This window comes from Mus caroli, chromosome 9 (genome assembly GCF_900094665.2).
Source record: "Mus caroli chromosome 9, CAROLI_EIJ_v1.1, whole genome shotgun sequence".
Classification (NCBI taxonomy): domain Eukaryota; kingdom Metazoa; phylum Chordata; class Mammalia; order Rodentia; family Muridae; genus Mus; species Mus caroli.
This window is the reverse complement of record NC_034578.1, coordinates 28,195,310-28,211,225: the sequence shown is the minus strand read 5'-3', so window position 1 is coordinate 28,211,225 and position 15,916 is coordinate 28,195,310. Positions and strand designations below refer to the sequence as shown.

At 44.9% G+C, this 15,916-nt stretch overlaps 1 protein-coding gene across 3 annotated transcripts in view; it reads left to right on the top strand.

Annotated features, from left to right (window-relative positions):
• Fli1 (Fli-1 proto-oncogene, ETS transcription factor) overlaps nt 1–15,916 on the top strand; it is a 121,587-nt gene that overhangs the window by 100,928 nt on the left and 4,743 nt on the right. For all 3 annotated transcript variants that reach the window (XM_029482123.1, XM_021172154.2, XM_029482124.1), the window contains exons 6-7: nt 12,728–12,793; nt 14,652–14,711. In XM_029482123.1, the coding sequence (XP_029337983.1) occupies nt 12,728–12,793; nt 14,652–14,711 (126 nt within the window). The remainder of the gene's footprint in view (nt 1–12,727; nt 12,794–14,651; nt 14,712–15,916) is intronic.

Genomic DNA, 15,916 nt, shown 5'->3' with positions numbered 1-15,916 from the left:
TCTCCTTCTCCTTCTCCTTCTCCTTCTCCTTCTCCTTCTCCTTCTCCTTCTCCTTCTCCTTCTCCTTCTCCTTCTCCTTCTCCTTCTCTTCCTCCATCTCTTTCCTTCCTTCCTTCCTTCCTTCCTTCCTTCTTTCCTGTTTCTATTTTTTTCCTTTATAACATATTTATTAAATACTTAGTTATGGAAGATTTTTCTATGCCATAAAACCTTATTAGTTTAGTGCTATCATTATTCCCATTTTATAGATGAGAAGCCCAAATCACCACGATGGTTTGAAGCAGGGCAGAATCTGTTCTCACAGTCTCCTCCCCAGCCAGGGTAGAAGACAGGCTCTGAAATTTCCTCTTGTATTTCCACCCAACTATGTCTTAATTACTACTGATGCTGAGAAAAAAATATGCCTTGACAAAAGCAACTTGGGGAAGAAAAGGTTTCTTTAAGCTCACAGTTTAAGATTCATCGTGGTGAGAAGTCCTGGAGGTAGGAGTTTGAGGCAATTGTTCACATTGCATCTCCAGTTAGGAGTTAGCGGAGAAGAGTGACTGCTCTGCTCCACTGCCTTTCTCCTTTTAATCCAGTCCAGGATCCAAGCATAGGGAATGGTGCTGCCCACTTCTACCTCAAGTAACCTAATCAATTGTTCCTCATAGGCATGACCAGAAGTTTGTCTCCTTCATCTTGTCAAGTTGACATTAATAACCATCACAGCATGCCAAAAGACCCATTTCTTTCAGGAAGCGGGGTTTGTCTAATTGTTAAAACCATGGGACTGCACTGATTCCTGCAATGGTCCAAAACTTCTCAATGTTACCAGCATTTCTGGAGGCATATTAGTTTGTTTCACAAATTTTTCTGTAGATATATTTTTATAATTTTCATGATCATACATGATTAAGCTTTTGAGCTTAATTGAACACTTAAGAGAAATGAAAAACAATGAGCTTCAGTAAAAGGCATATATTACATTGAGTAAAACCATTACCGTGTGTTGCAATCAACTTAATCTGAAAAACGAGAGTGAGACACAGACATGTCATTAGAAATCAGGTTGTCATGTTCCCCTTGGTTGATATGGGCATCAACAAGGCCTTCCAGGATCCTACCTCACCTAAGCTCCCTCCATAAAGTTAACTTATCCTGCTTTGGGGCACTGAGGAAGGAAGTTGTAGCTCACTGTTGGGTACTTAGAATTGACAGCTTCCATTGCTTCTGCAGTGTTTTCCCACCTCAACCTTTACAGCCCACACTTTGTTCTCACACTTAATGACAACTTTAGCTTCTTGGTTTACATCAGCATCCTTTCTGTCACCATAGGCTGGCCTCTCATGTCCCTGGGCCAGAAAACAGCACTCCCCTCAGATAGTCAGAAGTTCTCATTTAGATCAACATGACTTTCTTGTGCCTGTCTTTGCTTTTATGCATTTCAGAGCTGTTCTTAGAGGCTTCCAGGAGAAATAAATGAGTCTGTAGGTACCCATGTATGTGTTCTGCACTGCTAATGACGGTAACAGGGAATGCACGTGCCCTGGTGCATCTCTATAAAAGAATGTGATTCCTGTAAACACTTGAAGGTAGAGGGCCAAAGGTACAAGGCTGTGGGAAGAGTATTTGTGGGTAATGACATCCTGGGGAGCTTTCCAGCCTGACTCACTTCCTCCTTCTCCTTCCATGCCAGCAGACAAGGGCCCCTGCGTGTGGTGCTCTATGGCTGAAGCTCTGACCATATCACACATTTCTTGGTAGCAATTCGCACTTGCTAAGTAAGCTTGGCCTTCCTTATTCCTCTCCAGTCTTGCTGTTACTATATCAGTCCTGCTGCCTCTACCAAGCTGCTCTTTGCGTTAAAGATCTGTCTCACTCCACAGAGTGAAGCTAAAACTCAGAATGAAATTCATTTTAGTTCTTAAACATCTTCACTATGTGCTCTGATTTGTGATGGAAACTAAAAGTGGTCCTGTTAGCTGATGTTGACAAGGGTTTCAAGCTAACTGGCAAGAAAAGGGGATTGTCTACAAGTGCTGTTGATGCTCACTGGTGGCTACCTCAGCACAGGGTCGTCCAGATATGTGGGCTTTGCCCGATGTACTGATTTAGCTATTCCAGGAGGTTTGTTTAGGGGTAGTAGCCACTGGAAAGTATAGCTGGCCTCTCCCATCCAGGGCTTCCACATAGGCAGTTTCGACCAACCATTGCTAGAGAAAAGAGCATCCTTTTGGACAAGCAAGCTCCCTGTCATTTCCTAAATGACACAGTATAGCAACGAATTACATTGTGTTAGGTATTTTAAGTGATCCTAGATGCTCCTCCAGCAGTGCAATGAGTTAGTGTGCCTTACTTACTAAACAGCAGTGTGTATGCATGGAAGTGATACCCCAGTCGTGAGATAGCGTAAGTGGTCCAGCAATGACTGGAAATCTTTGGGAGGATGATCATGTGTTCTATTTAGCACTGCACCATGAGAATTTGAGCATTATGGGTCATGGTGTGTAAAAGAGACTCTGAAATCATTTACCCTCACATGCAAAGGAAAGACTATGCTTACAAAAAAAGCTTATTTTTCCCAAGCTTTTATCTATCTTATGTCTGTCTGTCTGTCTGTCTGTCTGTCTGTCTCTATCTACCTACCTACCTCCCTATCGTCCCCATAAAGAAAGGTATAGATCTGTCTTTTTTCTCTCTATTTGAAGAGCAGGAGGAGAAGAGAGAGAAACACAGACATGGAAGCCCCTCTTGACACACAGGGAAGAAGTGTATCTTCTAGTTAAAAGGATGGGCTGTAAGCAGCACCATTTATTATTTTAATATGAAAATCTTTTATAGATGTAACAAATTCCTCTCTTTGGAGAAGCCTCAACTTAATATCACAAAGAAATCATTTCTCCTGAAGAATCCCCACGGAAGAGAAGATAAAGTCTTTAAGGAAGAAAGTCTGAGGCTGGCATACGGGTGTGAGGGCTTTCCCCTCTTTTGGGAATCTGCAGGTCTCACAAGTAAATTCTGAGACGCTTCTTCCGCCTCTTTGGTACAGCTTGAATTCATGTCAGGCAGAAGCCACAGAGAGAATAATAACATTATGTAAGATAATTACTTATATGTCAAATCCCAAATCAATCATACCTGCTCAGTGTGTTTACCTTACTCCGACAAAATGTGTCTCTTCCCTAAGCCCTGAACCCAGGAGCTATTTCTAAACCTAATTGCAGATTATCTTGTCATCTTTAATTGTGAGTTTTGTCCATTATTCTTTTCTCCCACCCCAAAGATTTTCAGTAAATAACCTTGACAGTTGATGGATTTGCTGGGAAAGAAAAATCTAATCTTTTTCAATTGAGTTAAATATTTACTCAGTCTTGCTCTACTAAAGGAAGAATCAGAAGAGATTATCTTAGAAGAAAAATTTAATTTCTAGCCAGGCAGTGGTGGCGCACACTTTTAATCCCAGCATTTGGGAGGCAGAGGCAGGTGGATTTCTGAGTTTGAGGCCAGCCTGGTCTACAGAGTGAGTGCCAGGACAGCCAGGGCTACACAGAGGAAACCTGTCTCAAAACAAAAAACAAAAAAACAAAAAACAAAAAAAAAATTAAGTTCTTATCTCTTATGAATATAAACCTGGAAAAGAAGAATTTGGGGAAATGTCTAATGGGTAAAATACTGCACAAAGGTGAGGTTAAATTCAGGTCTGCGGTACCCACATAATTAAAAAACACTGGGCAAGGTGGCATGCATCTGTAATTCCACCCTGGGAATAGAGACAACTTGAACCTAGGAGCTCATTGGCCAGCCAATCACTGGCCAAAACAGTAAGCTTTAGGTCCAGTGAATGACCCTGTCTCAAAATAACAACACTGATACTACTAAATAACAATAATAATATAGAATGCAGTAGGAGGAAGATACTCAAATACCACCTCTGGCCTCCACGTGTGCATACCAAGATGAGTGTACAAGCACACACACACACATGCATGCAAACGTATGCACGCACTCACGCATGCACATGCATACATGCACACGCACATGCACACATACACCAAAATGCTGACTGGAAAAAATTAACAATTCCATAGGAGACTTTGGCATGTGTGAAGCGTTTGTGTATACATGATCTTATCTATTCTCCAAAGACCCTTGTGAGGATTAAATATACTGTTTGCTCTTGCATGGTCTGAAATTTACAAAATAGTCAGTTGTTTCCCACAGGAGTATAGTTTTCAGAGAGGGGAAGTCACTCACCAAGGTTCACACAGCACATAACTGATGATCTGGGAAGCCGGGTGCAGAGTTGGAGTGACGGAGATCCTGAATTCTTTCCTTTGCAGTGAATGGCTTTACTGTTTGGAAACCATGAGATTGCTTCCCCCAAATAGCTTTAAAGCTTTAAATGACACCCCAAAACAGTCCAGTACTTGATAAGATTCAGTTATTGCAAAGAAACACAAGCTGCTCAGGATATGATTTTGAAAACTCTTTGAGCCTAAAAGCGTTGGCTGGCCCAGTTACTCACCAGTCCTGCCCAATAGCCTAAGATCAGTTTAAAGAAAGTCAGTTTTGATAGTCTGAGTCATATTTTCAATTTCTAATAAAATTCTTACATGGCCACATACGCTGTCTCCCAGCTTTGAACCTAGGGTCTCATGCTCATTTGCATGTCTGGTTTAGATCATGTCTGGGATCCCTTGAAGTCTGAAACTGAGCCTGCCATTCTGTGATGTAGTGGGAATAGATTCTTACCAAAACTAAGGCCATTTTCTCAGATACTCGGATGTAAGATTCCACGTTTGACATTGCCTGCTCACCTGCCAGACCAGAACAAAGTGGTGCAGTCTCCCTCAGTCTGACCTCACCTGCCCACTTCTCCTATGATGACTCCAAAGACATGTCCCCGGGAACCCACTTTAGCATTTTAGCTGTCTGTCAAAAGGCCAGTCTCAGGAACTGCTGGTGTTTGAAGTTTCCCCATTAGAATAGTCACCTTAAGTCATGGATGGGGGAAGTCAGACTGAGTCTGAATAAGCCGAAACCAGCAAACAATCAAAAGACATTGTAGAGCTTTTAAATGTCACTGTCCTCCAATATCAACCCACTCCTACTACACGTGAAATGACACAATGGAACTAGCTGTCCTGAAAGTTGTCACTGTCAATATAGGACAATCCCAGTAGTTTTCAGAGGAAAACCATGGAGTTCCCAAGAGCTCCAATTTAATCATGTTAGACAGTCCAAATCTTTGCTCAAATTCTGTTTTCTGAGGCCCTCCTGCCCAGCCCTGCCTACTCCCTCTTCTGGCTTGCTTTGCTCCCTCACACCCAGCAGCTTCTTCTAATCTACTGCATCATTTACTATTTGCTCTGAATTAAGTTCCACAGAGGAAGGGAGTTTGCGCTGCCAGAGTTGTATTCTAGGCTCATACGTGGGTCTGGCAACAGAGCAGGCATTCAGCACAACTTCATTGAATGAGTGAGTATGTGGTAGGGTGTGTCCACTAAGTCCAATAAGCTAGTACTGGGGTGGGGCAAGAGCCAGTTTGTTGAGGGGGCAGAAGTGACTAAGGTCCAGTCCCTCTGCTGCAGAGATGCTCACCTAGCCAGAGAGGTAACACACTTGACACTGGATGGTTGAGCAGACAAGGACAGTAAACACGAAGGGAATGGCCTGAAGAACTGGAAGGAAGGTGTGCAAAGGTCAAATCATGAGGCAGATGCAGGATGCAATCGCCCATGGCAAAGGAGGACGTGGTATAGGCAGCGTGACCTCTCTGTGTGCAGGGCCAGAGGGCAATCATAAACAACTCTTTATTGCCTAAATGAGCTGTTGTTTTGCCATTTTTCCCTAGCTGGTATCCTCTTAAACCCGACATCGTCTAACCAAAGAAGTATGGGATGGAGTCGTGTCTACTATAGCCCAGTGTGGAGGGGAATTTTGGCAAATATCCAATTCAGCTAGTCAATCTAAATTCCTCTTCCACGTACGGCTCAAAGCCCCACTTTGAGGCCTTATCAAAATAAATAGTCAATTTAGACATCTGTGCCATTTGGACAGAGAGCCCATGGGGCAGACAGAATGAAAGAAGAGCCCAGGCTGGGCAGGGTGCCTTGCAGGAAGGTGGCAAGGCTGTGCCCAGAGTCTGTGCCTCTTACTTTGTCAAACATTTTGTATTTCAAAGCCGCCCCGTGCCTTTCCAGCATTTACCTCATGAATCTTCTTTCCCCTCTGCACACAGAATATCTTAAACACTGTGTCCATTGTGCTCCGCGCAGTGGTACCGGTCCTGACGCTGAGGGGCTGCGTGAATTCCAGGACAAGATCCTTGAGAAGAGGAAACTTGAGCCAGGATGTTTTCTCTTGCTTCTTTGAGTTCCAAGCTAGAGCAAAGGATTCCCTTTTTAACTTCCTCTCCCTGCAGTCTTGAGGGATGCCAGGATCCTCTGTAGCTCTGTGGAACAAAAATACCACTGGAGGGAAGGCTGGGTGAGCTTTAGGGAATGGATCAAATGAGGTAGAGGATTCATCCTGAGCCTCTGGGCCAGCTAAAGAGGAACCTGAGCACTCCACAGTCATGGAAGAAGCAAAAGCTGATGGCTCCCAGCTGCCCATCTCTGTCTTCTGAGATCATGTTTAAAACCAGGGTTCAGGATGATAGACCACTTTCCTTGAAATGTATTCCTGGAATAACTGTTTGAGGGCGCCAGGTTAGAGTTGGTCCTTTGGGACTCTTGGGCCTCTCTTCATTCTCAAGGCCTTCCTTTATGACCCTTATGACCTCCTCTTATTGTAGAGGTAAAAAGGCAAGATGGAACAGGCATCTATATATCATGTCCAAAGTTCCCATCTATGGAAAGCACAATTGATTCCCACAGCAGATCTGTTAAGATCTGTTATCATGCTGTGTAGGGTAGCAGAGTTGAAGTTCAAGAGACAAAATAACATAACGAGGGGATTCAGATGAATAGGGACAGAGGTGGGATTAGATTCCAGGGCCATGGATGGCCACTGAAATCACCATTAAGCCCTAGAAAAAAGGAGCACTCCCCGGGGACAGAGCCCTAAACTCTGTTTAGACTGCCCATTTTCTGCGTAAGTTTCTTTTGCCCTGGATTTAAAGTAGGATCCAGGCCAGTAAGTAGGTAAGATTCTTAGCAAATCGGAGATGATTTCAGATGAGAGACTGTTCCAGAGTTGTGAATTGGGGGTTCAGGAAGCATAGTTAGCTTTTGTAGGAGGTGTTCAGCCCAAAGCAGAGTCCAAAGCAGAGAATTCCAGTCAGGTTGGTGGTCAGAAACATCCATGCCTCTACCGAGATAGAACCTACTAGGAGAACATGACCTCGAATAGAGACTCCACTGAGAGGATCATGTAGGCACAGGCCCTAGGACATCTGACCGTCCCCAAACACAGACGACACCTTACTTGTTGGCATCACTGAGGTTGGCAAGCAGACCCAGGTTTTCCAAGCATAAACAGCACAGACACTGCCAGCCTGCCCAGCAAAAAGCAGAAATTCAGCAAGAAGTGAATCTTTTTTCCACCAAGCATAGAGAGCAGGGGCCCCAGTGTGGTGAGGGACTGAAAGAGAGGCTGCTGTGTGCTGCTGATGGCTGTGGGTGATGTCATGACAGGGTGTGAGCTGCGTACAGCCTGATGCACCTGCGTCTTGGACAGTTAACTGGAGGCATCAGGAGAAAACAAGGTATTCTCAGAGATGAAGGCCATATTTCCAGGACCAGTTTAACACTGGTGTGTCTATGCCATGGTCACAGCCAGCAAAAGCCTTCCCTTTCCAACGGGGCTCAGAGCTCATATTACTCTACCCTAGGAGGCTGTCTTGGAATCTAAGAGACCATTTAGTGTCGCATTTAGCCATACTGAGCATTGCATAATGGAGAAACTGTTCAGGGCGCCGTAGATGGGAAGCAGAATTATCCACAATGGCTGGCAAAGCCCAGAATCCCCGGCATGAGGCCCAGGTCTCTTTGCTTTGGCGAAAACTGACCTCAGGGCTGCCTGAAACCAGAAACCTTAGGCAAAGCCCACTGGTGGCTGCTCAGCAAAGGAATCACAATAGGATTTGTCATCTTAGGACTCCTTAAAGCCAGGGGGTGTCAGCCTTCCCTGAGGCAGAAAGAGAGTTTGTCAGAATCAGGGCATAATTTTCTGCTGATAAAGCCATCTGCCACCACAGAGAAGGTCTAAGAGCATCACCTCGGGTGCTGGCCGGGATTGCCACATTTTTGACACTGAGTCTTTGGCCACCTCAGACTTTTCTTCTCTAAAGCCAAATGTAGCTGTCAGGATGCAGGCTCCATGTGCCACATGTGGGGTGTCTGTATGTGTGCACTTGGCTGCTTGGAGCCGCCACAGCCCGCGGGAGAACACTGCAATATCTGGAGCTGACCATAGCCAGGCAGCATCTGGCTCTGGAGCCACGAGTGTCTGTAGGAATCTGTACAGCAGGCTTTCCCCCTTCTCTAGCTTTTCCATGTTGCTTACCGATATGTCTGTCAGTGTGTCTGGTACTGTAGCTGACCTCACTGCCAGGCTGTTATTTGGGGGACATTTAATAGGAGAAAAACCACAATGCCTCATTTTAACGATAACACTGCCCTGTGAATGATGGAACCAGTTCTGATAAATGCCACCTCGCTTATTTTTTATCCCCACGTAAATATCAGAATGTGCTTTCACAAACTAAGATGCCGATGACCAGACAAGATGACACAACATTACAGGACCACCATCCCTGTGCTGTCCCCTGTTGATCCAGGCACATAAATGAGTGGTACCCAGCTCCTGACCTCCCTAAAGGAACACACTCTCAGCTTCCACTTCAAAATAGGTGGCTTGCTGCCCAGCCAATGTTGACATAGTCCTTATCACCACAGGCCTGAACTAGCTACAGACCTAGTTCAAGAAGGTAAGCGTCTTGGATTCTTTTCTGCTAGCTGACAACAAAAGGGATTGTGTGCATTTAACAAGGAGAGACACTGCTGATTCAGTTCATTGGTTCATGCGTATTTATTGCATGTTTGCCATGTATGGGGCACTGTTCTCAGTGTTGTGACACACTCCAAACCGTAACAGCTCCCTGCTGTGAGGACCTGGTGTTCATGTGTAGAATACAAACAACAAAGATGGATTAATGAATGGAAAAAGGGAGAGTGAGAAGGATGGGGAGAAGTAGAGGGGATGTGTACTTAACAAATTGGCCAATGTGTTTCTGCTCCAGGTGTTTTTCAGATGAGTGAGAACAGCACAGATCATCTCAACACTAATGATATCTTTCTCCTAAAACATGGGGCACACTGGTCCTTGTGCTCAGTGGTGACTTGACCCTTTCACTTCAGCTCCAAAGGTCTCCAGTGCTTTGAGCATCCGAGGCAGCTAGATACCCTTTCTCATCTTCCCACCTCCCTCTCAAAACACTGGTTTTTCATTTCAGTCTTGCTCCTCTGTGGTGCATTCACCAGCTTGTGCAGTAAATGTGCAGGCCCTTGCACTGCTTTGCAGATTCAGAGGCCAGAGAAAGGACTTCTGCATATGTAGAGGGGTTGATGGGAGAGAAGACTGTATTTTTCATGTTTGATTCCACTGACTGGGACACACAGTGACTGAAGATGCCTGCTGATGGCATGGCTATTCATTGCTCAGTGGACTTCATAGTGACAGTGTTGCAAGGCTGGTTTATGGAGTGGCTTCTCCATCTATATCACTTCTGCCTTCACCTATGGTAGGACCGAGTGGTACTGAATTGGAATCCCCAGGAGATAGGCTTATGGGAGCATCTCCCTGTGAACTCAGCATCACAGACCTTCGAGGTCTGCTGAATCTTAGACTGAAATTAGAATCTTAGAAAAGATGGGCTGCTGTGGCCTACCTCAAGCTTCAACTTCAAAACATTATTCCTCACCTAGAGTTACCAAAGAATATGGTGACGTCCTAGGAAACTAATTCCTACATTCTGGAACTTTCGCAAACCTGTTCTTCCCTGAAAGCTAAAACAAAATAGAGAAAAGGGGGGGGGGGGCGACCGGAAGTTGACAGTAACTGTAGTCATGCTCTGAGTGGGCTGAAAAGTTGATTATTCTGCAGTTCTGGCACAGCTTTCATCCAGGAGGAGAGCTTTCCGAAGCAAGTGTAGGTTGAAAATTTTAAGGCAGATTTTACAAGTGCTCGAGACATCCGATGGCACACACCATCTCCTGGAACGTAGTGGGTCCCCCTCTCTTTTAGTTACTCACCTGGCCAGTTTCATGCCAACTTGACATAAGCTACAGGCATCTGAAAGGAGGGAACCTCAGTTGAGAAGGATGTAAGTCTTTATCTTAATTAGTGATCGATGGAGGATGCTGTAGCACCAATTGTGGGTGGTGCCATCCCTACATTGATGGTCCTGGGTTCTATAAGGAAGCAGGCTGTGCAAGCCATGGGAAACAAACCAGGAAGCCACACTCTTCCATGGCCTCTGCATCATCTCCTGCCTCCAGATTTCCTGTTCTAGTTCCTGTCCTAACTTCCTTCATTGATGGACTGTTACCTGGAAGTATAAGCTGAAGCAAACCCTTTCCTCCCCAAGTTGTTTCACTGTAGCAATGGTAACACTAACTAAGACACTTCTATTTATCACTTTCCAGGTCAACCACTTTCTCTTCTGTTCTTACAAAATGACCTCCACTTCTTAGGGCCTCTGTGCTTTCCACACAGCATCTGGAATGGGTGGAAATGTCTTTGCTCTCTGACTCTCAGAATCACTACCTACTGGGAACCCCCTTGGCCGTATCATGATGAAGGCCCTAAAGGCGATTGCTTAGTTCCCACAAGGTCCCAAAGGGCCACCCAACCCTTCCTTCCTTGTCCTTTTCTTCTCTCCCTCTACATTCCTGTATGCCAGCCATGCCTTTTCATGGCTCTCTCTCCCCCCTGCATTTAGGTCTCGCTCAAGTCCCTAAGGCCTCCAGTGCTTCTTGCCTTCCCCTCCTTCGTCTCCAATAGTCATTGACATCTCAACCATGTCTTTTGCACATGGTCACAATACCTCACAGTCTTTCAGACTGTGTCATGTCTAAATGCAAGGACTTTGTTTTATATGACTGACTTCTCTAGTACATGCACACAACACCGTTCAGAATGTTGATTCCAAATTATTGACAGGAGACCGAACTAATCATATTCCAAAACTTAGCTGGCTCCCCCTTGCCTGAGGCTTATCCTAAAGCTGAATGCACCCCATGGGACTCCACAGGTCCCCTCAGAAAGTGTCCATAAAGCTATCAACCTCACTCCAAGCTTATAACCAGGCTAGTTGACTTAAGCTGTTTTCAGGAAACAAAGAAAAAATAGATCAAAAATGAAAAACATTCAACTTAAAGGAGCTGTGTCTCCTTGTCCTGTTCCCTGCCTCCCTCTCTAACCCCACCCCCGTGCTCTGTTTTGCTTTTCGTGCCAATGGCTGAAGACTATAATTTTAAAAACTGAGCTGACTTTTCCAGACCCATGAGGAATGTGCGTGTGCACATGGGTTTTTTCCACAAGGACACTTCCTGTCTTTTGGGTTGTCTTAGCCAGTAATAGTGAAGCCAGGCAATCAGATGCATCTGTCCGTCCATCCATCCATCCATCCGTCCATCCACCCATTCATCTCCCCAGCCCTTCCTTATTCTAATTTGTTTGCGAGGCTCAGGACAGGCCAAAGGCGATGGTTTGTGTTTCACCCTGTCAGACAGTTGTTTGATGAGGTTTGTGTTCCATTTATTCAGATGGTTTTTATGGTTCCTTTGTTGTTCAGGGAAAGACTTTGAAAGTCATAATTCTGTATCCTTAGCCCTTCTGGTAGGCCTGTGCCATGTCTCAATGGCTTTCTCACAATGAGAAAGGAAATGAGTGTTTCCAGGTCGTTACTTGAGCAGTTTCTGAACATGGTTGTGGAAGAGAAAAGCTGAGTCAAAGTTCAGGGTCCATATAGTGCCGGCCTCTCCCAGCTGAAAGATCTCTGGCTGTTCATTCTCTGGTCAGTCCAAGTCCTCACCACAATTCTGGCCTGACCTCTCTGTGTGTGGTTATAAGACCCTGCCTCTTTCTGCTACAGACATGTCTGAGAACCTTGGTCAGCCTACAATGTGGACACATGTCTGCATGTCATTCCATAGCACCAGAACTATGAGGTTCGAGGCTGGAGTTGGCCTTACAGGAATGTCATGGGCCTGGACCTTGAGACATTCTTCCTAGAGACCTTCATCACCTCTTAGATTTTCATCCTTGCCCAACATCCTTGCATCAGTGAAAAGAGTTTGTATTTTCCCCTTGATTTATAGTAGTTTATCTTTTTAGAAAATCTTGTAAAGTGGCTCACAAATATTCTCACTTGATCCTTAGCATAACCCCAGGAGGTAGATAATTCATATACAATTTTGCGTCTACAAAGACACGGGTCAGGGGAGACCTGTGGGCTTCCCACATCTCACAACAAATAACAGCAGGGATAGAGATTCAGCCAATCCTCCAACTTCAAGTTCAGGATTCTTCCTACTGCTTCAGCTTCCAGATTAGACAAATAAGATATTAGAGTAAAGGTTACTCAGGGAAGACTATACTTCAGGAATGTAGTGGTGCTTAGCAAGTTATTGCTGAAGTAAATTTAACTTCTTCTGGCCACCAAGAGAGCGTCTTCATAGAACGAACCTTCCTGCAAAACATACAGAGCTGATGTGTCCTCTTTTGTTCTTTCTCATAGACCCTTCTTATGACTCTGTCAGGAGAGGAGCATGGAACAATAATATGAACTCTGGCCTCAACAAAAGTAAGTAAATAGGAAACCATTTTGGGGCGAGTCAAATGTTTCCTGAGAGCCAGAAGTTGGGATGTGGGCGTAGGGTCATAAGACACACACTAAGAACAAGTGTTGGTCTTCGTGCTGTCTGATTAGATATCAGTGTGAATTTGCAGGAGCTGCTCAGACTTTTGAGGTTTGCTTTGTTTTGTTTGTTTGTTTTTGCTATATTTATGTGTACTTGGTTTTAGAACTTATAAGGTTTGACGTTTTCTCGGGACAAGTTGATTTACAAAAGAAAAGCAACTGGTCTGGATTTTGATATTTCAGTCAGGACGTTGAATCTCTGGGACATATATTCTCCACATAACAAGGCTCAGTCATGTCAATACCCCTGACCCTAGTTAGAGAGACTAATATGAAAGTTAACCTAAGGGATGTTGTGCATCACAGACATTAATTTGTCCAACAGTGATCAGCCGATGATTTATTGAAATCCACCGAGTATCTTCCATTAAGGGGCAGTGAAAGAGAACAATTCACTCTTCAACCAACGTGTCCATCTTACTGTCTCCGAGAAGTAAAACTGCAGGGAAATGAAGGAAAGTGGGGGAGATTATGGTAATAATGAGGTTGCATTGGTGCAAGCGATAACCAGGATCCCTTTCAATTATGAGTTTGCAGTGTTTGTTCACTTGGCATGCAGGACATGACGCTATGGGACTCACAAAGATAAGCCAGGCAAGGACCAGTTATTTAGGCAGGAGAGAGAAATCATGGACACACATGTGTCTTCATCTGGGTTGTATTCAAGAGTTCCTGTACACCTGCTACCATTAGAGATACTCAGACAGGCCATGTCTAGGGAATGTCTAGGGAACAGGAGACAGGTAAGCCTGGAGAGCTAGATGTCAGGGACGACCATGGTGGTATGTCTGACAGTGAGGAACCCAGGTTTATGGAGTTTAGGATGCATGGTAGACAAAAAGATAAGAAAGGGATAGTGAATGATACTATGGAAATAGACTCCAGATCTTCAGTCCTGAGGAGGCACTGAGTGCTGAAGAGTATGTGAGTCAGTTTGAAGTATGAGAGATCCATTTACACCAAGCCACCCATCACACAAAAAGCAGCATACATTTAAATCTGGGGAAGCCAGAGGACAAACATGAACAGCCTTGGAGGGCCTCTCATGAAACACAGTGTGACAGGCACCAGGGGGTCTGTGCTCAAATGACACTTTCTCAGGAGAGACCTCTGTAAAGATCCTATTTATTGTTATGTCTATTTGTGGGAGACACGTGTGTACATTTGGGGGCACAAGTATAGCCATGTACCCATGCACATACATGGAGGCCAAAGAGAGACACTGGCTGTTAGGCTTTATCACTCTGTGCCTGGTCCCTTCGAGACAAAATCTCTTACTAAACCCTGGAGTTCACCATTTCTCAGCTAGCCTGACTGTCCATCAAGCCTGGGTAATCTTCTGATCTGTGCCAACCCCTCTGCATTCCCAGATACATGTTAGAAGTGCACACAGACACGTCAAGTTTTTATACGGGGATGCTTGGGATCAGGGCCCATGTCCTCGTGCAGCAAACAGTCTTACCATAGAGCCATCTCGAAGCTCAAGGTCCTACATTTCAAAGGAATGGTCTAACCCCATGTCAGCAGACATTGTTCAGTGTTTTCTCTTCTGTTAAAATATAACTTCATTGCTAACTCTTCTGCCCCGAGACCAGTGCCAGCGTAGCGGTTTGATAGGGACTCAGGAATAAAATGAGTCTGTGAGTCCATGGGAGAGTGCGGTCCTGGCAGCTCATGTGCCCTCCTTCCGGGGGATATGTAACAGGAGCATTTTCTGCCACTTTTCTTGATTTCTCCTCAGGTCCTCTCCTTGGAGGATCACAGACCATGGGCAAGAACACTGAGCAGCGGCCCCAGCCAGGTATGTGACTCAAACATGTAGCCTCTCACTTGTGTGTTATACAGCTGTGGAGTCAGTCAATGGTGGAGCAAGACAGTGTACAGTTGGCTGTCCATATCTGTGGGTTTTAGGCCTGGGGATTTAACCAACCACAGACCAATAATACTCAGGAAAGAATCTACATCTGCACTGACTGTGGACAGACTTGCTTTCTTTTCATTATTCCATCAACAATACAGTACAGCTCTTTGCATAGCATATGTGTCATGTTGGTAATCTAGGGATGCTTTAAGGAATGTGGATGGGTATGGATAAATTATATGCAAATAACCCATTTTATGTAAAGGACTTGAGCAGCCACAGATTTCAGTATCCTTGACAGACCTTAGAACAAATCCCCTGTGTATACCAAGAGGCAACTCTAGTTCACACATTGTCTCTTCTTTCCAAGAGAGTATCTGGGAATTAAGCAGCAAGTCCTGGAACCAGGGAGCTATCCGTTAAAAGGAACTTAAAACTGAAATGGTCCAATGCCTTATTTCGTGGAAGAAAACAGAGGTTCCGAAGGGTGAAAGGATTTGCTGAAAGACAAGCAGAGCTGAACTTGTTTAAGTTTCAGAGCCCCCACTTCTTGTCCAAGCATTTTACACTTTACGAAACCATGCAGAACTGCCTTCCCCTAGTAGATACGCAGTCAAGACATAAGACCTTTTGAAGCTATGGACCTGGAGACCCTTAATACAGAAATGACTTAGAGACTGCAGTCTATAATACCCTCAGTAGCATGACCTCTTATGATGGGATGCCCTTGTTCCTGACCCTGACCCCGCCCCTGCTCCTGCTTCCATGCTTCAACAAACAGGAAGTTGACAACCTACCTTGACTTAATCCTTTCCTGAGCCAGGGCCTCTATTCAGCTACCCCTCTGGCCACTTGTCTTCTGGGAAGAGGTCCCACAGGAAGACCCTACACAGATCTGAGGAGAGCCATTGCACTCCCAGCTCTGCTGTCTTAATTAAGAATCTGAATTAAGATCTGAACAAGCTATTTGCTTTGGGGTGTGCAAACATGGTTCTTCATTTCCAGCCAAAATATAGAAAGAGAAATTGTATTAAAAAGGGAAATTCGAGCCGGGCGTGGTGGCGCACGCCTTTAATCCCAGCACTCGGGAGGCAGAGGCAGGCGGATTTCTGAGTTCGAGGCCAGCCTGGTCTACAGAGTGAGTT